The sequence below is a fragment of the Cupressus sempervirens genome, chromosome 8, assembly GCF_028749045.1.
Source record: "Cupressus sempervirens isolate cs-2001-9-10 chromosome 8, ASM2874904v1, whole genome shotgun sequence".
Lineage (NCBI taxonomy): Eukaryota > Viridiplantae > Streptophyta > Pinopsida > Cupressales > Cupressaceae > Cupressus > Cupressus sempervirens.
In genome coordinates this window covers 474,769,893-474,794,365 of record NC_143125.1, presented here as the reverse complement: position 1 = coordinate 474,794,365, position 24,473 = coordinate 474,769,893, and the positions used below count along the sequence as shown (strand labels likewise).

At 36.3% G+C, this 24,473-nt stretch overlaps 1 protein-coding gene across 4 annotated transcripts in view; it reads right to left on the bottom strand.

Moving 5' to 3' along the window:
• HDA15 (histone deacetylase 15) overlaps positions 1 to 24,473 on the bottom strand; it is a 229,724-nt gene that overhangs the window by 128,421 nt on the left and 76,830 nt on the right. For all 4 annotated transcript variants that reach the window (XR_016355616.1, XR_016355615.1, XM_089798132.1 and 1 more), the window contains exons 6-7: positions 23,174 to 23,238; positions 21,738 to 21,793 (exon numbers count right to left, since the gene is read on the bottom strand). Coding sequence is in view for 2 of the 4 variants with exons in the window: in XM_089798132.1 (XP_089654258.1) it covers positions 21,738 to 21,793; positions 23,174 to 23,238 (121 nt within the window). In the remaining 2 variants the exon portion in view is untranslated. The remainder of the gene's footprint in view (positions 1 to 21,737; positions 21,794 to 23,173; positions 23,239 to 24,473) is intronic.

The following is a 24,473-nucleotide window of genomic DNA, read 5'->3' as shown; positions in this document are numbered from 1 at the left end:
GCCTTCATCCATTGGAAATATCATTCACACTCAGTTCCTCTATCTTTCCGCATGGCCCTTACGACACGTAGAACTTCGTTATCTAAATGCTTCCTGATAGAATGCACAGACTATACTGAAGTTGCAAGAGAGTATCAAAGCATTCAGACATGTCATTCTACAGAGCACTGTTACTCTCAGCCAAAGTCTATCAATAAGTTTCTTTATCAATTGCTTTTCCACTCCTATGGACCCCCACGCAACAGAGAAATGCTTGGAAAAATGAATCGTGGCTCTTTTTTTTAAAAAGCTTGTCGATTATTCACCACAGTCTAAAAGACAACTGGGCACAATAATTCTTTATGATTTGTAATGGTAGTGATTATAACATTCTCCAATTCAATTACTCAGTTACAGTTGAAGATGTAAATGATCTGTGGCCTACAATCATAGATGGCTTTGAGGGTCGTGTGCCTTTCTAGAGAGCTTGCCTTAGCAACAAGGCTCGTAATACTATTTATGTGGAAAAGTTGCCCGTAGAATTCTTACACGATAGATTCTTGTCTTTGAAGCCATCTTCCGCAATAATAATCTCTTTTCTAGTTCCGACAAACCTTATGTAATTGTTGTTCTTGTCGTCTGTGAGGAGTTTGATGAGTGCAAAACAATACTATAGCCACACCTAGAGTTGATTGTTCAAAATGGTATTCGAGAGTGGTTTATCGTGATTTGTCTCAAAGGCGTATGTGAGGAATGATCACGCAAAACACTAATGAATGGGGTATATAGTAAGTTCTCGTGATTGTGAACTAACACCCGCAACTGCTTGGGAGTCAGATGACCATAAACCCATTCTTCTTCCTAACTATTATGGCACCATTTTACCAAGTATTCTTCAGCTCCAGAAACATGTCTATCCATTCAGCTTCACCTTCACCTCCTATGGCACGACTACTGCAGGATTATAGATGTCGACTCCCTATACCAAATTTTTGTCTCCTCACTATACTACAAAACGTAAGTCCAACAAGATCCCGAACAATATCCCTTTCGAAACTACAGAGGAAGTCTAGATTTGTTTGAACTGAATATAACTCTGTCCCACTATAGACACAAATATTTCCTCACCATAATCACCCAACGTATTTTAAAGTCCTTTGTAAATCAAAACTCCGATTTGAAATTCTTGGAATGTACCAAATGGAAAAGAATAGATGTTTGCTTTTGTATGATATCAATAGCCTCGTCAATTGCAACATAAGGGAATGCTCTATCAGCACCCTCCTCCAATAACTGTCATATTATGTATAATGCGCATACTTTTATCCTGTAATTAATGCTCGCTTAATGTTCTGCATAACATCTTGAACCGTGAATAGGCGATCTCTTGCAGCTTTTTGTTCCACAATCATCTCCCTTGTGCTTTTCCTCACTTTGTCTAAGATTTCTTGGGTGACTCTAATAGTCAAATGTTCAGAAAGCTCAAAAACCATTTCCCCTCTAGCATGCAACGACCATTTCATTCTAATCACCTATGTTGACAACCTCTTGACCTCTTGATTCAATATGAAACCTAATAGTGTCAAATCTTCATAATTTCTCCTGTGAACAAACTTCAACTCAACCTTGATGGCTTCTCCAAAATTATATTTACGAAACAACCTGTACTTCTATTATTCTAGAAATCTCACCATTTGATAAGCGAAAGGACTAAGGAAAATTTTGATTAACCCCCTTCTAGAAATCTCCGATCAAAACAATTTCACCCTTTATATTTTGCAAAACCTCACAGGCTAGCAAGAAAACACGCTCTAATACCACTGAAATATCCAAAACCAGCTATTGGCTTGATATTTTCTCAGTATAGCGATTAGATCATAAAAACATGAAACTGCATCATATATAAACTAGCAATGTAAACCATAAATAACCCAACTGATAGTTATCTGGTTGTTTCCTCAAACTGATACTCACACTTGAATACAAGCAAATATAATACGAAACACAATAGAATACCAGTAGATTTATCATAAGATATTAACCCGTTCTCATAATAGTATTCAAGATTGAAGCATATAACATGCGTTACAAACCAGTAATATGAAGAAAGTCAGTAAACTCTTAATAACTCCTTAAAATATGTTATTGCATTATACAACAGCAATACAATAAACAGCAACAACGAATCCAATCTTAAATACAGTTTAACAATCAGATTGGAATACTAAAATAAGAACCTGTAAGCGCATATGAAAAACCTGAATTGATGTCTCCCCAGACAATGGGTTTGCGTCCATTGTCCGCCGACACGAGGGACTATGTCATCATACTAGCTGAAATCTGAAGCTTTCCAAATACTCTTGCATGAGCAAACTAAAATCTGAAATAATAAATCAAGCATATCAAATGAAGGAGTCTCTTCTCCTTTTATTCTTACAGCTGCAACTCTTCAACTCCCCTTCCTAGCCTTTCATCTTATCTCTCTTTGTCCTATTTAGCCAACTTTATAATATTAAATTGACCCTTTTATAATTTGAGCCTACACTCTCCAAGTCAATTTTAATATTATACAATAATGTCGTTTAACTTTTCTAATGTCCCAAAAAAGGACATTACATTAAGGTCCGCAGTTGGGAAGTTAAGCCAATGTCAATGCTTCTCCTCTTCACCAAATGTCCAGGCTTGCACAACACATTGACAGTTATTTGATGCTTGTAGGATCCTTTGCATGTTCCTTATCTTAATTTCATGTTATCCCTTGAGATGTATATATACATGTGTTTCATCATAATGTTCCTATCAAATGTATTTGTATAAGTCAGTTATGGAAGTTATAATAGTTTCTTTCATGTAAATTAGAAAAACCTTGTTGCTTTATTTCAGTTCACTTATTCTTGTACAATAAATTCAATTGATTGTTTTTCTTTCTAAAGGAAGTACCACCTTTATGTCATTTTGTTGTAAAGGATTTAACCGCTGGGCAACATTGAGTATACCTTGGACAATCACGAGCTACCCGGCTGGTTCCTAATTCAAGAGAAATATTAAACATTTAATAACATAAAAGAATTTGTTACCTTTTTTTATAATGACACCGTTGAGTGGTCATTAGGATGTAACTCTATATATTGACACCATGTTGTTTTTAAACATCTATAATTGCACCTACATGTATATATACGTATATGTGTGCATGCACAATCAATTTATTGATAAGATGAATTTTATGTGCTTTCAAAATTACACACGCATACATATGTACACACACACACACACATATATCTCTATGCGCGTGTGTGTGTACATACAACTATAGGTAATACCAAATACCTCGATGCCATTATATATATTTGATATATAAACTTTTTAATGTTTGTAATTTGGCTCCATGTTGTTGAGCGATTGCCACCTACATATCTGCATTGTTCGTTCTTTTTTTTAAAGATTTGAAGAGTTACTTGTGACCGATGGATGGCCATGCACGTCTCTCCTTTTCTTGCAACTGATGGAGCGTGCGAGAAGATTATTTTAAACATTCCCCGTTGTCGGAGGAAGACTCTCCTTTTCCTTCTCTATTCGCATTGATAGCTTTGAGTTTTATCTAGCAAGGAGTCTATCCTCCGACTGCAATTTTTTTTGGGTAATATATCTTTATTTCCTATTACACATTACGGTACCCCAAGCAGCAAGATCAGCCACACCATTTGCTATCAGTACATCTTTCATTCTCGTCTTGATGCTTGTGATACAAGCTGCAATCACTGAACACAATTTCCATTCTCAAGTCATGTAATCATTTGCTCAAGTTTTATTTTCATATGTTTTCTGTCTTTTCTGGTTGTTTCAAGATGGTTACCTATGATGATATTGAATGAGTGTAGTATTAATATGTATCCTCAATATTGGATGAAGCAATACTGACCATAACCAAAGGCTTTAAGTGTAATAATTCAGAAAGTGTAACAACTATTTCATCTCATTTTAATTGTTCATGCATATCGGGTGACAGAAATCATACAACCCCGCACCGCGATGAATAGTTTATCACCATTGAATTTTAGTAGAAATCACATTTCAAAATGCATTTTGTGTACATTATATATGGAGCTAGTTCTGATATAATTCATGAGGCATCAATCTGATTTAACAGTGGTATCGTCCATATGCCATTAAGATAAGAATTAGATTTGAGGAAGTAATTATGATTGATAAGTTGAATGCAATACATACACAAAAGTCTCTCAGGATACACCCAAGATTAGAAAGGTCAAGCATGAATGGGTGGGGAGAAGGAGTATCCCTGCAAGAACAAAATGGATGTCAATAGGGAGAGTAAATGAATAATTAAAAACTGCTTATCCCGATCATCTCATTGTTGTCCAAAGTATATTCCAGTTGTCAAGTCGAGCGGTGAGTGATTAGGCTTATACAATGCCCATCTAAATCCTTGGGCAAGATGGGTTAGCAGCATGCTTGCTGCAGTTGATCACTAGAGGTTAGAGTGCTAGCTAACAGAGGGGAGGTTGCTGGCGGATATCCACTGCCTTGATTGCTGCTTACCTGACACTCTAACACTGGGATGCTTAGCTGGCAGGACTATGGTGCCCCAAGCCTAACCCTAGGGTGAGGAGGGCCTTTGTCGTATGAGATTGTGTGGTGATACATTAAGGTCCACAGTTGGAAGATTAAGCCTATGTCAATGCTTCTTCTCTTCACCAAATGTCGAAGCTTACACAACACATTGATAGTTATTTGATACATGTATGACTCTTGATCCTTTGCATGTTCCTTATCTTGAATTCATGTTATCCCTTGAGATGTATATATACACATGTTTCATCATAATCTTCCTATCAAATCTATTTGTAGAAATTAGTTATGTAAGTTATAATAGTTTCTTTAAATTAAATTAGAAAAAGCTTGTTGCTTTACTTCTATTTACTTATTCTTGTACAACGAATTCAGTTGATAGTTTTTCTTTCTAAAGGAAGTAACGAATATAACCACCTTTATATCATTCTGTTATGAAAATCAATTTAATCTTAAAATATGTTTTCTAATTTCCAGCCTATGAAACATGGTATGTTACAGTTCTCTTTAGCTTACAATCTATCAATAGATCCTTTTCAAAATCCCCTCTCTACGAGATGATAGTACCCTTGGTTCTTACCATCCTTGATCTTGGCCAAGCTTTTTTCTCTATTCATACTTAATAAAATATCATTTCTATTACTCATTAAAAAAAAATAACACATATGGAACTTAAAAATTTTAGTATTTATATTACAATTTTGATCTTATTAATATTTAATTTATTTAAATTTTATTTTATTAAATTGATTTTTAATAGAATAAATTTAATATATTGAAAAGGTAAAATAATTGTATAGGATAGGAGAATAGTCATAGTGAAGTGCGATACTGAATAGGATTTTCACAGGGATCAAGGACTAGATTATGGGGATCGCTATTGATCTCAAGGGCCATTCAATAGGAGCAGACGTGCAACTCAGGGGTATAGGGGGAGCGATTACAATCAAGCCAAGAGAGAAACCAAGCGAAGGGTTTCAAGTTTTAAGCAAAAACTTGCAGACTTAAATGCCAAGGGATCTTCATACAAACCGATTTCATTGTATGAGGTTGGAAGACATGGTGGATTTCAATAGGATAGCAAGGAAGTCCTAGTAGCTGAAACAGACTAAGGAGCCTGAGTACCCTATGAAGGTAATGCCCAAAATGGAACACCATAATGTGGTTTCTTTATTGGTTGATGATATGGAATGGCATGAATGAAGTTGATTTTTTAAAAGCACGTGTTTTTTTTAAATGGGGGGAAATGGCCAGCCTTTTCAAGGGCTAAAGATTGGAGTGATTAACAATGTGGGGAAATACTTTCTTTTGAAAGATTTGTACTTTAAAGCAAGGAAGCCCAACTTAGATCTGAAAAAGGAAGAAATCAAAAAAATCCCAGTATGGATTAGCTTGAGATATCTACCCTAACAACACTACAAAACTAAAACCTTGCAATCGATAGAGAATAAAACAAAGGGGTTTTGTTAAGCATGCCAACGAAGTAGATAAGATGTATTTTCAAATGTACCCAAGGATTTGGATTATGTGGCAATCATGTCAAAATATAAATGAAGTAAAGGCTTGAATGGGAACCTGGAGACAATTGTTGCTAATGGAAGGGCTGAAGTTGTGTTCAAAATACTCGAGTAATGTTCATAATGAGGATTGTTGTATGAAAACTACTTTAGGTAAGGGGCTGCCTAAGAATGCATTGGTAGAAGAGGCAATTAGGATGACAAAAGATGAATTAAGCAATAGTTTTCCACATCAAAAGGAATGGCAGTTTGCTTTGAAACAGAAAATTGATGCTTTTGTGGAGAAGTTGGTAGAGAAAAGCTACTAGGACAAGTCACAAAGGCAACCCATTGATGAAATATTTGAATGGGGAAGTGACTCTGCAAATGATAAGACAAATGATCCATACCTCTAATCTAGGAATTGAATCAACACCAAGAGACGAAACGATGGATGAAGGTCTTAATCAAACTCAAAACTAGTGTTCAAGGGATCGATAAGAAGAAGAACCCAATCACAAAGATAATAACCAATCAAGGTGTCCCAATTGAAGAGAGTAGTAGGCAGACAAGTGGGCATTATATGAATAATTCCCAGTGCAATATAGGTAGGTAAGCAGAGTGTGTTGAGGAATGGCAAGACAGATCATTTAAACCACGAGAATAATGGTGTGGACAAGTGGATATGGAATCAACCTATGGTTTTGGCAATGCTTCAAATAGAAGTAACTTTAAAAGACATCCATGATTCTCATATAAGGAACTTGCATAATTTATTTGAGGGGGTGAGAGACTCAAGCAATAATGTGGAAGATTTTGGTTCAGAGTTCGAATCAGATGCAAAGCAAGAAGATGGAGATGTTTTGGGAATGAGTGTGTGGGAAATACAAAGAAGAGATCCCAAGAACAAACTTTTGCACAAAGCATTAGGGTGAACATTTGTGAAAAGAAGTGACGAGGACACAAGACCTATCAAGTGTGATTGGCTATTACTAGTAATGTTTCAGGACAAAGCAAACTAACATCAAGAAAAAATTATGCTTTTTCTAGACAGCCATGAAACTTCAATCATAGACTATTAGTGGATGCAATGCCCCTAACAAAGTGTATTTCACCAAAAGATACTTTGACCAAACGAGGCCGAATTTATCATTGCTACAAGAAACAAAAGTCAAGGAGCAAGATTTCAACATGATTTATAGAAGCTTTAGTAGGTTGAGATGTAAGAGGGTCGGTGTACAAGGAGCCTCAACTAGAGTTGGACTTTTATGGAATGAATCAATAACGGATGTAGAGGTTATCAACTAGGATAAATTGTGGCAACGGTTTCAAGTAGCAAAGTTGGAACAATCGCTAAATAATCAGCAAGTTTCCAACACTCAACGAGTTTTTGAACTCAACTGAAAAACTCACAGAAAGGATTTACTTAGCGGAAGGCAAAAAATCGTTTATTATTTGCCAAGTAATCGGCAAGTTTATTTTAAAAACTCGCAAAACGGTATATGTACTGCCTCTCTCATTGGACTTCTATAAGTCATCCAGATGGAGGCAACCTTGTTGATCTTTCGTTGAGATGGGATCATGATTGTGACCATGAGTGGTTTACACCATTGAGGTGATTTGATTTATGTTTTTGTATCTATTGCTTTGATTATGCTTTGGCTGATTTATGAGACTATGATGTGATTTATAGTTTACTGAGGTTTATGCCAGTGGTTACCATGATCAATGTGGTAACATGAGGTTGTTCCATGATTACCCTAAGATGTATGCAAAGATTGCACTATGTACTATTACCATGTTACACTGGACTAGGTTCCTATAGCAGTGGTTAGTCATGTTTATGATTGTGGTCACTTATGTGTTTTAAGTGCCTTTTCTTGTTGTGTTAACAACCATTATTAAATGCTTAAATAATTAGAAATGGATTGTCCATGTTGGATTCATTAGTTATGTGTTGTGGATATTTACCTTGTTATATTATGATCCGAGAGATATTTGTTAATCATGCTATGTTTACATTTGAGATGACCTGAGGATCAAATGTTATACCTTGATTTCAGTATCATATATGTTAGATTACTAATTTGTTTACTTGATCATATTGCATGATGATGCCATTTTGAGATGACGGTGTGTTTTATGATGATATCTGATTCTCCGGTATTTGGACGTATCTCTGATTATGTTATGTGATGGATTTAATGCTATGGTTATTTACTTCATTCCTGTGTCACTATGCTTTATGCGAACGTGAATGATGTAAATAGGTTATTCAGTATAGTTAAGTAAATGGTTAAATTAGGTAATTTAATGCATTTATTGCTTCGGCTATGTTATTATATGCAATTGCACTTGATCATGTTGTTTAGTGTGCAGGATTTATATACCTAGCAGTGGCACATGGAGTTAGTGATTCAGCCGTCCATATTTTACCAATGTTGTCCCTGTATGATCGACGTATCCTTAATTAAATGTTTAAAATTAAACCTTTCGATGATTATTAAATCCAACGTCATATTCATTATATGATTAGATCAGTGAGCGTATCTATGCATTAGAGGTTCGCTTTGTCGCTAAAGTTGTTAAGGAAATTTGTGTTTTTGGGTTTTCACGCTTTTTAATTGATTTATTTTAATTTCTGGCAGCTTTGCCATAGATGAATTCCTATTTATAGGAATAGCCTGTTTTTGTTAAGGTTGATTCAGAGTTTAACTAGGTTGGCTGGTTATTTGCCCTAATCGATTATTCACTCGAAAAGGGAATAAATATCCAAAAAGGAATTTTATTCCTCACTTCTCACTTTCGAATTAGAAAGTTGGAGAGTAAAACCCAAAATCCTCTTCATGAAGATTTACTGATTTGTTCGTTGTAGGAGCTACGGGCGTGGGATCCTCACGAGATCTTGCTCGTTGGATCCAGTTCGGGGAAACCTTGGATTGCCACGATTTTTAGCTACTTCTGCAGGATATTTATTTTATGGTTCAGATTCTCGTTTTGCCCTTTTGGCTTAGGTAGGGCTTTCTTGTTTTATTGTTTCAGCTCCATTTCTGCTTCTATTTTTGGTAGTCGTTTGTTTGGAGGCTGAGAATTAGTGTTCCCCTCTATTTTTGTACGCTAGTTCTAACTGGTTGGGCAGGTACAAACATTTCCCTATTTTTCAAGATGAGGGTTTGGGGTTTCCTGCCGTTATGCTGGCCATTTTTGCATACGGTGTCCGAACTTGATTATTTTTGGATTTTTGTGGTTTTTGTACCCAAAGGTCAAATAGGTATTAATTTGAAGTTTTCCAAAATTTTGGAGTTTTTACCTCGTTTTGTGTGCCGCCCTATTTTCTCAAGTTTTCTTGGAACAATGTGGGTGATGGACCTAGATGATCCATTTGGATATCAATGAAACCACTATTGCACTTTTATGTTGCATTGGGATGCGTGACGCACCTGTACTCTCGACTTTGTGTTCGATTGAGTGATTTTATACCTGGTGCTTTGGTTTATTTTGGACCCTTATTGTTTCGTGGACACTAGGATTCGTGTAGAACCCATGCTCCTGGATTGAGGCCGGTTGAGTGAGTTCATGATGTTTGGTCTTGTTACATCATTGGGATTTGTGTAGAATCCATACTCCCAAGTTGAGGCTGGTTGAGTGATTTCATGATGTATGGTTTTATTGGTTCTTGGGATTCGAGTAGAATCCATCCTCCCGAGTTGTTTTCAGTTGATTGTTATTTTGCATTGTGTTCTCATCCAGTCCTTGTGTTTTGATCTTCGTGATGGTGGTGCGCCACACACGAGTATGTGTGCGTACATTTCTCAAGTGACTTGCAAGGCCCGATCTTCCATGGTACTTCCGGAAGTTATGATCCTCAGTGTTGGGTTGGGAGTTTGCATGCCTTCGGGCACTCATCGTTGGATGAGCATGGGTAGGGTAGGATAGCATATGGAAGGGGCTTCTATCTCATAGCCTAGTGCCATAATGCCATAGGGTTGGCAGAGGAAGTTCTAAGTAAGTGATAACTAAATAAATACTGAGTGGTAATAAAACTTAAGATAATAAAACAATGCTTCAGTGTGAGAGCCTTTCGTTGGGAAGTTGAGTCTGCATAGATCTGAGCTTGGGCTTGTCAATGCCAAGTGCCTCTCCATAATGTCAACCCCTACTTAGTAGCCCATTGAGATGTCTAACCAAGACCTATAGTTTATGCATTGTCTTTGTCTTGGATTCAGTCATCATACTGTCTGGCGTGTGTGTTAGCCATGGATGTTATTTTGTGTGTTTGTTAATTGGATCATTATCTCCATCCGCACGGCAGTGGGGACCTACAGGTGCCACGTGGTTGGGAGGCGTAGCTACTTTCACCACTGCTAGGGACCGATGTACAAAGATGGTTTTATTTCCTAGTGTAACCGTTGCTGGATGTTTCACTTGATACTTCAGGTTTCGGAGTATGCTTTCTTGTGATTTATGCTTTCATTTGAATGCTTGGATATCATGTTTAGATGATGTTAGTTTATTTGACACATTCCTATATTATGATGTTTAGCATATGATTAGATGATGTAAATTGCTTTGTTGGTATATCTATTGCTTATTGATCTTTAGCATGTGATAGGTGATGTTATCTACTTGTAGGATTATCTTATGCTTTACTACTAGCATGTTAGACTTTCTTATGCCTTTTATTGTAGCATGTTTTAGTAGTAACGTCCCTATTACAATAATACCGACGATCTGATCAGTGGCTTGGGATGTTACGCGCGAGGGATGGCTAAGATCCATGATGGTCTTATGATGCTATTGACAGTTTAGAGGAACCGTGCATTTAGTTTGCTTTTTGAGTCATTGCGATGTTATCTTTGTTCACAGCAATGTTGCTTTCAGTATGTTCTTTACTGCTATGGTTAGATGGATAGATGTTCCTCTTTCATGTTTCATGGCATATTGTTGATTATGCACTTGAGTGTTCACTCCTCGATCTATGTGGATCCGGTACTCCTCGGTGTGGAGGTTTGTTTTCCCGTTTCATTCCTCGTTTGACCCTTAGAGTAGTTTTCTTGCTTTCCTGGGTGACCATGTGTCAGCATGGAGCGATACAATTAAGTGTCACACGCCCATTGGAATTCTGTCGTGCATTCCCTGATTGTGTCGCATGCCTCTTGGAGTTTTGTCGTGCAATACTTTCTAGTATCACACCCCTAGTGAAGAAGTATCGTATGATACTTGTAAAGTATCGTACACTCTTAAGAGAAGTGTCTCCCAATCCCTGAAAGTGTCACCCTCCTTGAGAAATGTTGCACAATACTTTAAAGTATTGCCAAGTGCTGATTTAAAGTATCGCCTAGCTTTTGTAAAAACCTGTGCGAGTGGATAGCAGGCACTTTTCGATAGGACCTGGACTTTCGAGAAGTGTTTTGGGTACCCTCTTAGGTGGTCTTCAATCCTTTGGAGTCGCCTTTTGAATACGTGATGTTTCGGTTTGGATTTAGTTATGCGTCTTTTGTTCTGAGTCGTTTTGTTTGGTAGTGGCGTTTAGAGATTTGTTGGTTGCTCGGATTGCTGGTGAAGTCTTCCATTGCAATCTTTGTGATGTTGTCATGTGCATACATACTTGTAAAAAAAAAAAAATCTTGGCTTGAATTGAATCCTTGTTCCAAGGATCTCCAAGCGGGGCATTACATCTAGTATCAAAGCCCATGTTCAAACATTGGGATCTTTGTGTAAATGTTGCCCATATAGTTGATGTTGCGTTGTGTGAGTGCGAGTGTCTTGGTGAGAGCTCGTGATCCTTTGTTGCTTTGGTGTCTACTTGTGATGGACCTGCTTGTCCAGTAGATGCAACTAGATCAATATGAGGAGACGGAAGTGAGTCTTCCCTTGTTCTATAGATGGAATCGATGTGCCTTGTTTGGTTGCTTTCTTGTGTGACCTTTTTGGATGGAAACACGGATTGGTGTCAATGTGTTGGATTTGAGTGCCTCTTTTGTTTCTCCTTGTGGAGAAAGGTGCATTGTTTCCCTAATTTTTTCTCTCCTAATTGTAAGTAAATAAAGGAATCTTATTTGTGATTCTGTGTTTTATCATTATAGTAATGAAATGGTTTCTTTTGTTAAGAAATGAGTGTTTATTATGAACCATTGCAAAGAAGTAGGTTTTGCATTATATCCTTGGGTTAATGACTTAAGTCCCCAATCTAATTGCTTTATAAGCTTATGTAAACTGTATTAAATTGATGAATATTTAAATGTTGCATTGCATGGAAAAATAATTAAGGAAATTATTGTTGTCTGCACATGCATGAGATTACTGATGGTATACTGCTTGATGTGTGTGAGTGTGTTCTCTAACGTTGCTAGGATGATGTATTCCTTAGCATTGTGTGGTGATTTATCCCTCTTGTGTTACTGTTCTGAGTCATGGCATGTAATGTGATTTGATTGATGTTTTATTTTATTTGGTTGGAGGTACTTTCTTCTTATTGTTGGGCTAGCAGTGGTTTTCTCTATCACTCACTTTTGTGGTTGTTGTCACACTTGAATTATTGTTGAAATGAGCTCTTTTGTGATTTGTTGTTGGAATTGACATTCCCCATTTGGACTTTTTTGTTTTTGTTTTGGTTCTTGATGACTATTCAAGATGTGTTTTAGTTGCTGCCCAGTTGTGTGTTGTGATTCTACCATGTTCATCTTGAACCTCTGGTAGTACGTATAAGGGATAATATCATGGAGAACATGCTAGTGTGTCTTTGATAGATTTAAAGTTGTTAATGTAATCAGATGGTTTAAAAGATGAGTAAACATAATGTTAATCTTGAAAGAAATTGAAAGATATGTACTTGTTTTATGGTGACTCTTGAACCCTTGCTTTGAAAACCTTTTAGTTTCGTTGTGCATTAGTGCTTATGTTAGGTCTAATGAATGAAATTATGAAAGAGAAGTAATGATGGTTTTTACTTTTTAGTGTGTGAATTACCTTTCTTTCCATGTCTTATGTTGTTTTGGGCATGTGTGTTCTTGAGTGGTTTTGGACGTTTTGTCTATTGCTTACCTTGGTTACCGAAACTGTTGTTTTTGCCTTTGTTGTGTTGTCTTTAGTGGTGTTTCAAACTCTTAGGTCTTAGGACTCTCTAAGCTCCATTATGTTGTAGGTCTCATCGATATCTTTTTGACGCTTTTCGAACGGAGTCAATCCGAGTCCGGACGTGAAAGTTATGGCCTTCGGAGTGAAGGCAAATTTTGTGTTGATTTGAAATTTTGTGCGAGAAACTAGTCCATTGCACTTTCTCGCCTGGGTTGTTGAGAGACTTCACGCGACACTGTGCTAATGCAAAATTTTGCTAAGAAACAACAAGCAACTCTTTCACACTTCTGAAGGTGCAAATTGATGTTCCAAGTACCCTTTTATCGAGTAGAGGCCAATTCAATCATGACATATCATAATTATGGCCATTGGAGAAGTTTAACTCTTCATGTTATTCTTAATGGAAGAGTTATCTAGTCTTCATAATCTACTAGGTACTTGTTGGAGTTCGTGCTTGGGTTTGCATGTTTCCTATTGCACCGACCCACCCTTGTGAGGTTAAGTGTGGTTTGTGACCGTTCCTTGTTTGAAATTGATGTTGCCTTGTTGTTTGGGGGTGACTCGGTTCTTTGATGAGTCTTGATTCTCCTTTTTGGATGTTCACCTGTGCGCATCTCTATATCCTTTTCTTCCTTGTCAGAGTAGGCTAGCATGGTTATGCCACTAGCTCAGTTAGTGTTTTCCAGTGAGTATGTTGATGGTTGGTGGAATTGTGAGTTCCCTAACACGTCTTGGGCTGATTTAGTGCAGAGGTTGAGAGAGACTCCCTCTCGGTCCTAATACTCTGTAGTTTCTTTCTCTATAAGCTTGTTTCTTCAAAAGGATTGTCTCAATCAAGTTTTCTCATTGATCGTTGATTTGAGGCTGGACATTGAGTTTAGCGGTAGGTTGGGTGTGGTATTCCCAACATGGTGCTAGAGGGACATGGTATCGTTGGGCACATGTTACCATCTTATGAGTTGGTATGCAGATACTACATGGTTGTGTCCACTATTGAAGTATTTGAAACCTTGTGGAAAGGTGATATCTTGTTTAGTTGGGTTGTGTAACCCTAGTTACAAGTGATAGTTGAGCTTTTGTACCTTAAAGAGAGGCTAAGTGCTCTTACGCTTGGTGGTTAGTAGTGGTGAGTAATCTTTTGGAGTGTGTAATTTTGTTAGTAAACTTTCATCCTCTTTGTTCAAAGGGTGAGTTTACGTGGATTCAAGGATGCTCATGTGTGACATGATAGTATTCTTGAGAAATTTAGGATGGTTATCCCCCATGATTCCAACTCTTGTTGAAAGTGCATAGTGTGTTGACCTAGTTTTGCGGTCATGTGGTAGGTGCATGTCGTATTTGGGCACCTGTTGACGAGGTAGAGTGAGTTTTACCTTACCTTGTATTGTTGACTTTATGGCTAGATGGGTTTTCCTAGCACATAGGAGGTTCCTTGTTGGAGGACCATGTGTCTGTGTGACACCTATTCTCTTGTAGTTGACCTATTTAGGGGTTGACGTGATGGTTTGAGAATGTTGGAGTGATTTGGATGGACTTGCGAAGAAGTCAGTGAGTCATTCCTATTGCTCAATTTTGATTTTTTGGTTGTTGGTTTATTTTGGTTTCTATTCTTGGATTGCAAACTTCCAGGAGTAAGCCTAGTCTTTGGGGGGGATGATGTACTACCTCTCCCATTTGACTTCTGTAAGTCATCTTGATGGATGCAACCTTGTTGATCTTTCGTTGAGATGGGATCATGATTGTGACCATAAGCGGTCTACACCATTAAGGTGATTTGATTTATGTTTTTGTATCAGTTGCTTTGATTATGCTTTGGCTGATTTATGAGACTATGATGTGATTTATGGTTCACTGAGGTTTATACCAGTGGTTACTAGGATCCATGTGGTATCATAAGGTTGTTTCGTGATTACCTTGAGATGTGTGCAGAGATTGCACTGTGTACCATTACCATGTTACACTGGACTAGGTTCCTGTAGCAGTGGTTAGTCATGTTCATAATTGTGGTCACTTATGTGTTTTAAGTGCTTTTTCTTGTTGTGTTAACAACCATTATTAAATGCTTAAATAATTAGAACTGGATTGTCCATGTTGGATTCATTGGTTATGTGTGGTGGATATTTACCTTGTTATATTCTGATCCGAGAGATATTTGTTACTCATGTTATGTTTACATTTGAGATGACCTGAGGGTCGGAGGTTATACCTTGATTTCAGTATCATAGATGTTAGATTACTATGTTGTTCAGTGGATCATATTGCATGATGATGCCATTTTGAGATGACAGTGTGTTTTATGATGATATTTGATTCTCTGGTATTTGGACATATCTCTGATTATGTTATGTGATGGATTTAATGCTATGGTTATTTACTTCATTCCTGTGTTGCTATGCTTTATGCGAATGTGAGTGATGTAAATAGGTTATTTCAGTATGATTAAATAAATGGTTAAATTAGGTAATCTAATGCATTTATTGCTTCGCCTATGTTATTATATACAATTGCACTTGATTGTGTTGTTTAGTGTGCAGGATTTATATCCCTAGCAGTGGCAAATAGAGTCAATGATTCAATCGTTCATATTTTACCAATGTCATCCTTGTATGGTTGACATATCCTTAATTAAATGTTTAAAATTAAACCTTTCGATGATTATTAAATCTGAACTCATTTGCATTATGTGATTAGACTAGTGAGCGTGTCTGTGCATTAGAGGTTCGCTTTGTCGTGAAAGTTGTTGAGAAAATTTATGTGTTTTTGGGTTTTCAGGCTTGTTAATTGATTTATTTTAATTTCTGACAGCTTTGCCATAGATAAATTACTATTTATAAGAATAGCCTATTTTCGTTTGGGTCGATTCGAGGTTTAACTAGGTTGGTTGGTTATTTGCCCTAATCGATTATTCACTCGAAAAGTGAATAAATATCCAAAAAAGAATTTAATTCCTCACTTCTCACTTTCGAATTAGAAAGTTGGAGAGTAAAACCCAAAATCCTCTTCATGAGGATTTACCGATTTGTTCTTTGTGGGAGCTACAGGCATGGGATTGTCGCGAGATCAGGCTCGTTGATCCGGCTCGGGGAAACCTTTGATTGCCATGATTTTTAGCTACTTCTGCGGGATATTTATTTTATGATTCAGATTCCCATTTTGCCCTTTTGGTTGTGAGGTAGGGCTTTCCTGTTTTATTGTTTCGGCTCCGTTTCTACTTTTTTTTTTTATAGCCATTTGTTTGGAGGCTAAGAACTAGTGTTCCCCCTTATTTCTGTATGCTAGTGTTCAACTCCGCTGCTTGCAAAGATGATGTAGTGTTTTGGAAATCTGTTGATGCCTCCAACAAAGTGAAAAATGCACACCATTGACTTGAATGTTGGTTAATGTTGTCATGGTGGTGGGAGTAGAAAATGCGGTTCAAATCATCACAGATAATAAATACAGCAGCATAAGTGGCAGCAAGTAAATTTAATTTTTTATGTGTAATATGAATCATGAATTTAATGCTATGGTATTATTCTATTTGGATTTGATGTAAATATGGAAAGTTTGTAACTAATTATTGATTTTTTACTAATCTTTTAGGTAGAATCCTTCAAGAGAGGCATCCCACACTTTTTTGGTCACCTTGTGCAACATGTCCTTGACCTTCTTTTGGAGGACATATGAAAACTTCATTGGGTGAGTCCAGTTGTCGAAGACGCTAGGCGAGTCAATATATCTATAATCACCCTTGGGTTATATCAATTTGATGAGAAAGACCACTTAAGGTGAAGAGGAAAAAACTTAGGGATGATTCTCGGGAGGGGCTGCCAGCTCTTAATGATGAAGCAAATGTGCAGTTTCTCAAGGAGTACTTTATTCTAACATGGGGGGGGAAGAGTGGCTGTTGGGTAATTAGTGGTAGTGGAAGAAGTTTGACTTCAGGGATCTAAATCAGCAGCAAATGGACTTAATGAAATCTCTTTTACAAAAGAGAAAGATTGTGTTGACAGAGAAGAGGATAAATTTGATTAGTATGAGGTGTTCTCGGGTGATTATTAAGTTAAAATTCAGTATCTGCTTTTATATAGACTGACTATGGAGAGTCTCACAGCAAAGAGATTAAGTTGGCATAAGGATTGTCTGCCTAAGGCAGGAACATATGCATGGCTAGAGGTAAGAGGCAGAATTCTGACCGAGGAAAGGAGGAAAAGATTGGATTCTAATGAACCTTCAAGGTGTGTCATGTGTGAGGAGGCCGAGGAATCAAGTGGACCATGTATTTGTGCAATGCAAAGTAGCAACAGCATCCTGGAACAATCTTTGAAGAGAATTAGAAGTGTACGAACCCACTGCAAACACAGTGAAGGTAGTTTTTGAAGGGTGGATTGAGTCAAGAAGCCTCCGCACTCTCAAATGTATGAATAGTGAGTGCTTCAATAGTTGTATGGGAAATGTGGAAGGAAAGAAATAGGTGCATCTTTGTGGACAGAAGGAAATCAATTGAAATGTTACAGTGGTAGATACATCAAATGATTGATGAAGTGATGTGTGTAGCAGCATCTAAGAAACAGTACTATCGCATTCCCTACACTAAATTAAATAGCATTACTCATAAAGAGTGACCTGGAATTAGAATCAAATCAGGAATGGTGGCTTTAATTGGAAAAAAGACAAAAGATAGTGCGGAGAAGGTGGTTTTAAAGAAGCCAGAAACAGGTTGGTTTAAACTTTTAAAGCGAAATTTAATGGAGCAGCCAAGGGGAATCCAAGGCACTTAGGAACTGTAGCTATTGTCAGATATTGGGACGGCAATGTGGTGGCAATAACAGTAAAACAGTTGGAAGATGGGACTGAAATATCCTAAACCGGATATTTGCTCGTTTTTCCCTTTAAAATATATTACTCTCATTGCCATGATGGCAGTGAGAGTGGCAAAGGCTTTATGCATTCATAAAATTAATATTGAATGTGACTCACTGCTAATAACTTAAGCTATTACTAACATTACTACAGATGCATGGCATCTACAAAACTTTATTTGGGCCATTATTAAGGATTTAGAATTTATTGACAATTCTAAAATAAACCATATTCACAGGCACAGTAATGTAGAAGCAGATATGCTCTCGAAATGGGCTGTTAGCTTTGGGCAGATTGGAGAGTTTACGTCGGAGGAATTTGAAAATGGTAAATTTGAACATTTTACTATGTAGAATAATGAGGTGTATTAAAAAGGTCATTTAAATGTTTCTTTAGGAATGGATTGGATAGTCTATATTCGGATGTGTAAGGGAATGTTTTAACTAGTGAAGGTAGAGAGTTGGGCAGATTAAAGTTCAGAGCGAATCACTGTTTTGTGGGGTGTCTAATGCATGTGAAATTAATGAATAAAATTGAAGATATAAGCATTGGTTTCAAATTATGTCATGTTAATAAAAGGAAATCATAGCAGGTTTAGAGAGTCTTTTTAGGCAATGCATTTGAAGAAAGATTTGTTGGGAATTTCATTTGAGTGCTAAGTAAGTGGAGTGAATTTACAGGGGTTAGTGTTGAGGGAGGTTGAATACAAAGGCAACATTCACCTTTACGACTAAAAAATAGCAGAAGAGTTTGCATTGGCTGGTGGAGAACCATCATTTGAAGTTGTTGCTCAAATGCCGGTCCAAAGTTGTGGTGGATGCAGTTCAAAAGAGGCTAGGTGAACTCCTCAAAATGCAACCCAGCATTGGAAGCTAAATGTCTATATTGCTGCAATGATCCTTGCATGGGATTTAGAATTAGCTGTGGGTGAGAAGACGGGGAACTGGGTAATGAACTATTTGTTTAAAAAGAATTTGATTATGGGTATTGAATCTCTGCTGGAGTGGGTCAACCCTGGTGTTAGCTTCAATTATAGCAAATGTTTTGAAAACATTGATGATGCCAGGGAGTTGAGTTACGTTCCCTTTGTACATTGGACAAGGTGCGTAAACCAGGGGAATATAAGTGTACACTTTGCAGGGAATCGAATTCGTTCAAGAAGTCTGTAAGGGATTTTCCGGGAAGGGGAATGACTAAGAGCTGGGGTTTCAATGCAATTTCCATGGCAAAGGAGGTCTGTCAATGTCAGGAGAGTTCATCTATGAGTTAAAGCAGTCTGTAAGAAGAAGAAAGGTTCCTTAAAGGTGTTTTTGTTTCCCGTAATGAATGCCCTGTGTGTATTCTTATAAAAAGGTTATTTCGAATTGTAGATGGTGATTGGACTGGTTGGATTGACAGTTTTTTAGAGCTTTTTGGTAGTAAGCTCAAATCTCAATGTAATGATGATTAGAATCATGAGTGGGTAGGTAGTCTGGTGGTAGGTTAGCTCTTGGATTAGATCACAGAAGGATCGAATAGGAATGAAATATGCTGAAGTGGATGACTATTTCGTAATATCCTTTTCTTAGTACTAAAATATATATCTATTACCAAGCAAAATAATATATATTGAGAAAGTCAATAAAAAATTCACATTAGGCAAACTTAACAATTTCTTTTTTTCAAATTTTATCATATCGTCAAACTTCATCCAAAATGTTTCTTGTTGAATTCAAACTCAAAAATGATCCTTTGACTTAGAATGAAAATACTATATAGAACAAAACAATAATTCAGAACCTGAAGTTTAAAGCCTTTCTCAAAGTACACTAGATAACGAAAACCACCACTGTAAAATCCTCCAAAGACTGATGTTTTATCTTCTGCTCATTACAGTGCATTTTTATAATATTCTCTCCATAAACAAAGTATAATTTTTGATAAAATCCCATCAATGTTTCCATTTGTAAAACATTCAGCGCAGCTATGTTCAATTCTTTGTTGTCCAAAAGATGGATATATATGTCCCTTTCAGTCATTCATATGTCCATGTTACTAATCTCTGCACGCAACTTGTCTGCACTAATTTTACCCCAGTGCCCATTACCTCTGTCAAAGATCATAATTCCCTTGTTCCTGAACCCCATGAAAAAGTGAAGTTCGATTTTTGAAAGTATGTGGAAGAGTTGAGGATTGGACTCGCTAAATTTTCCTCTCAGTGGCATTTGTGCATTGCTCTATCTCTGATTCTCTGGTATTAGCTTATACATTTGATCCATCAGTAGCTGCTTTCACCAACTGGCCATTAAGACCCTTGAATGCAATGACATCATTCTATGGAACTTATTGTACAAGCTATAAGCCAAGCCACAGAACATAGGACTTCACAGATTGATCTCTCTTCTGCCACTAAAACTCCCCACTTAAATTCCGATGCCTGATATGATTGATCATATCATCGTGCAAAGTCAAACACTTCCATCTGCTCTAAGCTACCTTTTCTTCCCATTGTGCATTTGTGTGCTCCTTCTTGGATTTATCAATCAAGCTTCACTTACGTCTAAGTCTAGTATCCACTAAAATGACAGTAACTAGAACTACAAACATTATCAACAAAATGGCTTCTTGTTCTTAAATGGACCCAACCTCAAAGAAATCTCCAATTCGCATAAGTTACAGAAGTATGTTACCATTCTTCAAAAACTTCCCAATTCTCTTACAGGAATCATACACTACAAACCATTCTTTGCAGCAAGAAAATAAAATGGGAACCAAATATCTTCATGGCAAAATTTTATTGTCGCTGCATCTGACCCATGTATCCTTCCAGTCTTCTTAATTTGGTAAGCTCCTTTCTTCAGAATTATTATGAAGAAAATCACAGTCAGCAACTTGTGTTGTTATACATTGAAGATGCTTAATACAATTTGTCTCCAAAATACGCTTTATACATCTTACTTCACTATGATACATGATCAAATACTGCATATATACTTTACTGCTTTATGGTTCTATTTACAGCTATTGGTCTGTCCAATGTAAGTGGGATCTATAATGTAATTTATTAATCAAAATTTTGGCTATCAAGAAAAGACAAAATTTGTTTTCAGCCTACAGGAGATGATTTCAATTCATTTTTATAGCACAGAAATACTCAAATATAAGAAGCAAAAAAAAGTTAAGGTGACACAAAATATTGATGGTGGAAAACATTTGTGCATAAATCAATGGCTTTGACTCGAAAACTACACAGTTTATGCATAAAACATAAACGTATAAATGGAACAATATGGATAATTTATCCTAACTATCTTGTTAAGAGAGTCAATAATGAAAACAATAAAATTCTGCCATAAACACACCATGAAATGACAGATCGATTTTGAATTGATGTATTTGCAAGGGAAACAGAAAGCTCCTAAATGAAATATCATTACAGAAACATTGCATAATTACTTTATAGACACTTCCTGCAAATGATGATGAGATTACTTTTTATCAACGTGTAAACTTCAATCATAAGACTGAGATACCAAGTCCGGACAGAACATTCAAAAAAAAACTATAATATTACTTTTCAAAATCATACATTAGAAGATTACACAATCAGCAAAGCAACTTCTTCATAGGCCTCTTCTCCAACTAAGAAAAAGCACCAATAAACTGATCTTAGCAACAACATAAATGACACATCATATTCCTTGAATAAAATTACAAATGTTCATTTTAATTTTGGAATATCTAGATCAGCCTATTTATTAAGGTGCCATATACCTTGAGATATTGCAACTTGTTAACTCAACAGCATCAACATGCTCCAAAGAATGCACCTGTAGTAAAATAAAGTTAACCACCACATTATTGAAGTATAGATGGGTTTGGCAAACAACCCATGGACATAATCTAAAACCTTTGCCATTCTGTAATTCATCATGTAGCACCCATCACTATGCCTACACATTGATCTCCATTAAACACTGTATTTTACTAATTGAGTGGATGGATTTGTCTCCACACAATGCTATCAGCAATATTTCAAAGCATTAATTGCAACATGCTGTGTACAAAGAACAAGAGGAAGATCTCAAGAATGTCGCATAATGTGATCACTTTGACTTGTTTATGTGTTGTTATTTCATGCTGTGGTGCTGTTTTCTCAGTTACCATTAAAATTGATTCTTGAATATATAAAATCAAAATAAAGATCATTTATGCAAATTTGCACTTGTATTTGATTAGCTAACAGGTGCATGTACATGTGTTCAATTGAACACTGCCATATCTTAAAATTTGTGTTATGGTGTATGGCTATATATTTAAATGCATGTAGGTAAACAATGGTATCAGCAATATTTCAAAGCATTAATTGCAACATGCTGTATACAAAGAACATGGGGAAGACCTCAAAATTGTCGCATAATGTGATCACTTTGACTTGTTTATGCATTGTTATTTCATGCTGTGGTGATGTTTTCTCAGTTGCACAATAAAATTGAATATGTAAAATCAAAATAAAGATCATCTATGCAAATTTGCACTTATATTTGAATAGCTACAGGTGCTTGTACATGTGTCAATTGAACACTGCCATATCTTAAAATTTGTGTTATGGGGTACGGCTATATAATAACTGTATTCCTTCCTTTTACTGATAAGACCAAATAGTTGAACAGTATGGATCTGCAGCCCAATATCTATATAGATAATCCATCATTTCAGTACAGATCAGAATATTAAGCAACATATAGACACAATCCAAAAAATTGCAGTTCTTCAAATTAAACAACAGAGCCCATAACCAAGCCTAAACATTGATCTTACATTAAAACACAGTACTGTCCTGCTTCAGACAATAACTATGCCTCTATACAACCTTTGGCAATGTTTCAGACCCTAAATGCCAGAATTTTTCCACAGGTACCAAATGGAATTATTTCATGCCACAACATTGTTTACCCGGCTACATGTATAAATTGGCTACATGATATTGGAAAAACAATTAGCTATGCACATTTAAGGTTATATTTGAATAGCTTCTGGTGTTTGGAATGTGTACAATTAAGCGTTGCCAGATGTTTAAGTTTATGCAACTGGATCTGGTTTTATATATTTAAATGCATGCAGAAGAGTATTAACTACATACCATCATTTTAATTAGTGTACAGTCATGAAGACAGGATAATTGAAGTGTTTTCTGTAAATGAACTTACCATTGCCAGCTCTTGATATGTAGCCTCTCTTGCAAGTATAGGAAAGCATTTTCCAGGAAACAATCCTGTTTGAATAGAATGTTAACAATCAACATGACACTCTCATACCATAAGATACTGTAGAAAGCTTTTCTAAAAAATAGAAGCACACAGGTTTTTCCAGAAACTTCCTACAAAAGAAAATTACCATTAAGATCACTAAAAGAATCGATTCCCTTGACATTCTTTGATAAATTGAAACAAGAAGCTACAGAATGCATGTAATCGCATGCCAAGGACACACATACTTTAAAGCTACTTCTCAAAATATATGGAGAATATGCAAATGCCTCATTCAGAAAACTTGAGTTTGATCACTATGATAAAAGAAAAATAGTATGGCAAGAAAATGATATAAATATTGAAAGTTTTAAAAAATGAATTAATTGTATTAACAATACACATATATATAGAGATTACAGACACTATAAAAGCGTTAGCTAAAAAGCAAATTCATCCAAACAACGATATCTAAAAATAGAATAGATTAAGAGAACTAAAAATAAAGCCTAAATGACCATTACTAAGCTTTTAGAATAAAAAGCTAAATATAGCAATAACTTAGGGTGCTAAAAATATTCAAATACTCTCCCTTAAAAATCATTCTATCAACTACACTGCAGAAGATAGTATGTGTCTTGTCGTCACTAATTCTTTAGAACATTTTGTTGTTGTTGAGAGTCGAGACCCTCCCTAGATCCGCTGAATGTCAATGACGGAAAACTATCCAAAAAATAACAGAGAAGGCTGCCCCCTTCTTCAGAATGATCTGCTACATTAGAAAATGGTCTGCCACTGAGATGAGTTTCCCACTAACCTTCCCATTGTCTGCAAAACTTATGACCAGAAATCATTCAAAACCTTAACTTGGATAGCGAACTATCCTTCCCTATAGACAAAGACAAATACTAAGAAGAACTGCCAAGGTTTTGAGGAAAATCGACAAACCCTCCAAACTTTTGCAGATGGGCAGGATGCCCTCAAAACCGACTACAGGATACCATGATTTAAAGATAACAAAGCATCATTTGTTACGAAAAAACAGCAAAAATGCTAAAACAAAAAATTCCTAAAGCAACATCCCACACTAACTTTGTTAATTAAACAAAGTACAAACGATTTTTGAGTGACAAAAACCAAGTAAATAGCTAGCACCTATTCCGAGACAAGGATTAGCATACAAAATGTCATTTCTGAGGAAAAATGATAAAATGGATGACCATTATCTAGGCTTCTAGGAAAATGAGCTAAACATAGGAAT